The sequence below is a fragment of the Enoplosus armatus genome, chromosome 9 (assembly GCF_043641665.1).
Source record: "Enoplosus armatus isolate fEnoArm2 chromosome 9, fEnoArm2.hap1, whole genome shotgun sequence".
NCBI lineage: Eukaryota > Metazoa > Chordata > Actinopteri > Centrarchiformes > Enoplosidae > Enoplosus > Enoplosus armatus.
Genome location: NC_092188.1, coordinates 2,343,489 through 2,348,588, shown reverse-complemented (window position 1 = coordinate 2,348,588; position 5,100 = coordinate 2,343,489). Strand labels below are relative to the sequence as shown.

Here is a 5,100-nt window from a genome sequence, read left to right as displayed (position 1 = left end):
GAAAACAGCTGAAAACCCCTTTCACCGCAAAACAGCGACCCCTATCGATACATCGCCTTACTGCAATAACGACAACAAATATTTTTAACCTATCCATATTTCTGAAATTATTGACACGTATGACTCAAAGGCAAAGTTTTGTTAACTTATCACATATCTTACACCTTACAAAAAGCTTGTGGGTTTTATAGTGTCTCAAAGAAACTGAACGTTTCTGTAAATCGCGTCATCACTATGCGACGCCGCTTGTAAAGTACGTATTAGTGGCTGTTTGGGTTTCTGTTGTGTCCATTAGTAGCTTCAAGAATGGAAAGGAAATTGGAGACAGATAACCTGGAGATGCGTCTCCAGGTGCTGGAAAGTCATATATACGGCGAGAAAAGGAACAAAAGTGGAAAACCCGTCAAGGTTGGCCCAGAATAATGTTTATCCTGATTAGTGGGGGGGGCAGTACATAAGCTAGCCTGCTGTTAGCCTACCAGAGCTAACGATAGCTGGGAATGAGTGACGCCCTTTTTTATTTTATGCACATTGGCTGCAAAGCGATTATTCAGAATAGGTTTTATTAGACATTCTGACAACTGTTCACTCCAGTGTAAGGCAATAACAACTGTAGTGTATTTATCTGACAGCTAAACAGATGCTAGGTCAACTATTTAGTCTGTTAGCTATTTAGCTTTAACGTGGCTAAGTAAGAAGATAGTAAGCTGGTTAGCTGGCTGTCAGTTATGAGGCCATAACTATCTTTTTGTGTCTTATTCTATTCGTAACTGGAATGGAAGCAACCATGCAAAAGTCTCAAATGTATAAACGACGTTAGTTACTATAAATCACACGATGCTCAATAGTAGTGGCCACTGCTGTAGTACAACAGTGTTTCAGAGCTATTTCATATAATTGTACGTCGAGCATTGTTGGGTTTTGGACTGTTGGTCTGACAAAACAAGCAGTTTGAAGACTGTGACTCTGGGTTGTGGGAACTTGTGATGGACATGTTTCTAGAGCTTTGTGACATTTTATAGATAGAAGGAATAAGTGAATAATTGGGAAATAAAAATGAATAATATGGGTGTGTCTCTGTTGAAGAAAATGTAATAACATGAATGTATGGCCAAGCAGGGAGAGGTATTCATTAAAAGTAAAAGCACAGATGACGGTCTGTGATTTATTACTCGTCTCAAGCAAGTTTAAGTCCCTGAGGGTTGTGTTTAATACTGCACTGAAATGAACTGAAGTCTGTTTTCCAGAAATGTAGGAAAACATATTTATCAGTCTGCAAGTTCTGCTTGCTTTGTAAGCTTTAATAATAATCAGCAATAATGCTAAGTGTACAGTGTAGTGTTTTGTAGGAAATTGGCTAAAAACATGGTGTGGTTCTTTTGAGCCACTGAATGGGGCGTCTTATCAGAGCGTCATATGATGTGATGAACACTTTTAACTCACAAAGGGGGCATTGAAGTGGATTTGTTTCCCGGTAGATGTAAGATTTGTTTTCAGTGTCCTGCTTAAGAAGTTTCTGATAGTTGACTGAAGTTGACTTTAAATTCAGTATTGTTAACTAGTAGAAAATATATGCTAATTCTAGACCTAAATATTGGATACTGTTTGTATGCGTAAGCAAATGGCCATGTTTGGCCTGCGTACTGCTAATTCTCATGTTCCTTTGAGGGTAATAAACCTCCAGTCATCAACGGCATGACACGATTGTGCAGAAATTAAATAGACTAATTAATTGTGTTGCTACATACTGTAGCTCCTTGCTACATTTGAACTTTGAAGTTAGATTTTGTGTTTGTGTACTGTATTGGACACCACATATTGCACAAACAAAACACTCAGACACATTAATTAAATACATTCTAATGACTTTACCATACCCTTGTCAATCACGAACATTAAATCTAATCAGTGTCCTTTGTCCTGCAGTGTGCTGAGTCTTTGGCCAGGATCCAGGCAGGTCTGACCAATACGGCCAACAAGAGAGAACGAGTAAAGATCCTGCACAAGAAGAGTGAGTCACATGCTGCGTTGAATCAGTCCCGACAGCCTGGATCACAGGCTTGTTGAAATTTATTAATTTCAATATGTAATTCTTTTACATATAAGTTACTCAGAAAGGATACTACTTGACATTGATACAATTATTCATGCATTGTATTGGTAGGTGTTTATCTACAATATATATTATTTTATTTATTTTGTTTTGTTTTTTTCTGGCATTTTCATTATTTGATTGTCAGTGTAGAAATAGACAGGAAACATGGGAAGAGGGAGGGGTATGATTTACAGGGCAGTCGAACTGTGGCTGTTATGTTAGCATGAGCCTTTAGGCTACTGAGGCCTCCTGATATTGAAATGCTATATAAACTAATGTCATTTACGGTGCCCACTGAACATTAAAAACATCAACATGACAAAAGTGTACAGGTCTAGAATTCAAAATGTCAACAGTGCTTGCATGAACTGTTGTGGTCTTTTGTGGTGCAGTTGAGGACCTGCTGAAGTACCTGGACCCCCAGTTCACCGACCACATCACTGTACCTGACACCATGAAGCTGGAGTTCATTCTCGCTGGTAAGAACCAGGAGGACACGGGGACAGATATTAATTTTTTTTATCTATTTTCAACTGCAATCAAATGTATCTGAGTTTATTTATTTTAGGTTATCATTCATTATTGTGTATGAATCATGTATTTGTAATTCTACTTTGTTCAATGCTCTACATGTAAAGTTCAATGATGTTATATAATATGTAAGTTATGACACAAACCAGAATGTTTGTATTGTAGAACACTAAAAGAGCAACCTACACTCACTGTGATGCTGTTGTGCATTTGTCTGCACAGAGGAGGACTTCCTGCTTTCCCAGGCTTCTTTGCTGGAGCAGATCAGCAACTTGCAGCCGCTGCTGGACAGCAACTACATCAGAGGTGAGTTTCACCTCGCAGGATAGAAAGCAAATGTACAGTTAACCCAGATAGGATTAACTGTACGTTAACAATACGTTTACCAGGTCTATGTTAGCTGTGTGTTTCTGTTGTTCACAGACGTACCAGAACACGCCACCAAGCTGCAGCGCCTGTCACAGATTCACATCAAAGAGCAGGTAACCCCCCCTCTCTCTCCCCCCACCCACCAGCCTCATTGTCTCTCTCTCTCTCTCGTTAGGTTTTATCTGCTGACCCCATGCTTGTTTCTTTTTTACAGGACCAAACTGAGGCTCAGTCCCAGGAAGTGAAGAAGCTTTTTGAGGAATACAACAAAATGGTACACTTAATTTAAGTGAAATAAAAATGACCACAAGACAAAGTATAATACATAAAAACTGCTCTCATCTTATCTTAGGATGAAAGAGACAATAATAATACATAAATAATCATTTTTGCCTGAACCAGTCCAGCTCTTTCTGTTCTTAAACTAATTTGTCTGGTGAACTTGGATCCACCAGAGAGAAATTTAGATTGGTGCTCAGACTGTCTGGTGTCTCACCAAAGTCTTAATAACATAAACTGCTGCTGGGACAAAGCTCCACCCACTGACCCCTGACCTCTGATTGGCAGATGTTCCTGCTGTCCAAGCAGTTCACCCAGTGGGACGAGACCCTGAGGAAGCTGGAGGAGGCCAAGGGCATTCGGCCTGTGGAGTAGCTACTGCCAACACACACGCACACTTCTGATGAGGATGGTGATGATGATGAAGAAGACTGCATTGTGGTGGGAGCTTTAGATCAGTGTTCGATTTATAGCTTGTTCTTCTCCAATAAGTCAGAACGAAAATGAGACAAAAGGACCGTTTCGCTGTTTTGTTTTTAACTGCTAATCAATTTGTCACCACAATTTAATTGATTCAGGCGATATAACATTGACACCCTAATTTGCTCTATAAATGATATTGTTGGTTTTAAAAATTATCCAACCCAGGCAAATTATCTCACTTAAACAAATCAAATGAAAAACTGAAGCGGCTCAATACAAGTTCAGATGTCTTGTAAAATAGGATTTTTTTTGCAGTGTTGGAGGAAAATGTAGTAGTCAGACTGGAATGTAAAGGCCGGCGTAAATCTAAAACGTCAAGTGTCTCATGTGGCTCTTCATCAGTCGTCTGGAGGAACTCGCTCCCATCACAGTTATTTATTTTTCAGACAATAGAGCTTTTTATGCTTTCATATTGACTTTACTTGTAACACATTCCAACTCTGTCTCCCTACTGCAAGCCAGTCACAAGACTTGTTGTCCTCACACACACACACACACAAACACACACACACACACATCCTCTTCAAGGCTTTAGATTTTCCCTCTGGATTCCTCCTGATATGATTTGTAAAACCTTTAATTAGCTTCATTCGTATTAGTTGCAATATTCTGGTTTTAAAATGTTGTTATATATGAATAATGTGTCATACAGCATGACTGCGGTTATTACAATAAATATTATTACGTATTTCTTTGACTATTCCAGTGTGAGATGATTTCAAATAATGCTTGTAGGACAACAAGTTACCATCCTGTGTTTACCACCAATTCAGTGTGAAAAGGCTCTTTGGAAGTTGTGCCATGTTTCTGATTTGACTCGCTTGTTGGTGGACAAGCAATGCTGAAAATGAAAAATGATGATGGGCCATTTTTCAAATTAGCCACGTACCTGCAGTGCTACTTTCACTCCATAACACTCATAGGTAGCAAGGTGTTCACAGTTGTTGTGACCAATAATATAAAATACCGCCCACACTTCTTTGACTTCTCTGTGAGGCGTGTTTTCATTTCCTGCCTTGTGCTGCGTTCCTTTCACCTCAGTGTATCTATCGAGGTAATTGGTCAGCTCCGGCTTGTTTTCCAAGTTCACATCTTAGACATTAATTAGCAATAAACACAAAGTACAGCTGAGGCTGATGAGAATGTCACCAAAGTATTGTACAAATTCAAATTCAAATTGCACTTGCTGCTCTCCTTCCTCTCTCTATGGAACTGAAACATGTTTTTTGGTTTTCAACATAAAACTGAGATTTTCCTGCACTCCCAAGAGGTCTGTCTTCAAATAACAAAGGTTTCTGGACTATCAGCAAAAAACATACATGCTAAACTCTAAACTGCTAATC

General features: G+C 39.1%; 1 protein-coding gene across 1 annotated transcript; it reads left to right on the top strand.

Moving 5' to 3' along the window:
- Positions 1 to 275: 275 nt before the first annotated feature.
- dctn3 (dynactin 3 (p22)) lies at positions 276 to 4,710 on the top strand. Its single transcript, XM_070911741.1, has 7 exons — positions 276 to 408; positions 1,927 to 2,011; positions 2,488 to 2,574; positions 2,849 to 2,932; positions 3,050 to 3,108; positions 3,210 to 3,269; positions 3,563 to 4,710. Exons 1-7 carry the CDS (start codon positions 307 to 309, stop codon positions 3,647 to 3,649), a joined length of 564 nt encoding a protein of 187 aa, XP_070767842.1. The 5' UTR covers positions 276 to 306; the 3' UTR covers positions 3,650 to 4,710.
- The last annotated feature ends 390 nt before the right edge of the window (positions 4,711 to 5,100 follow it).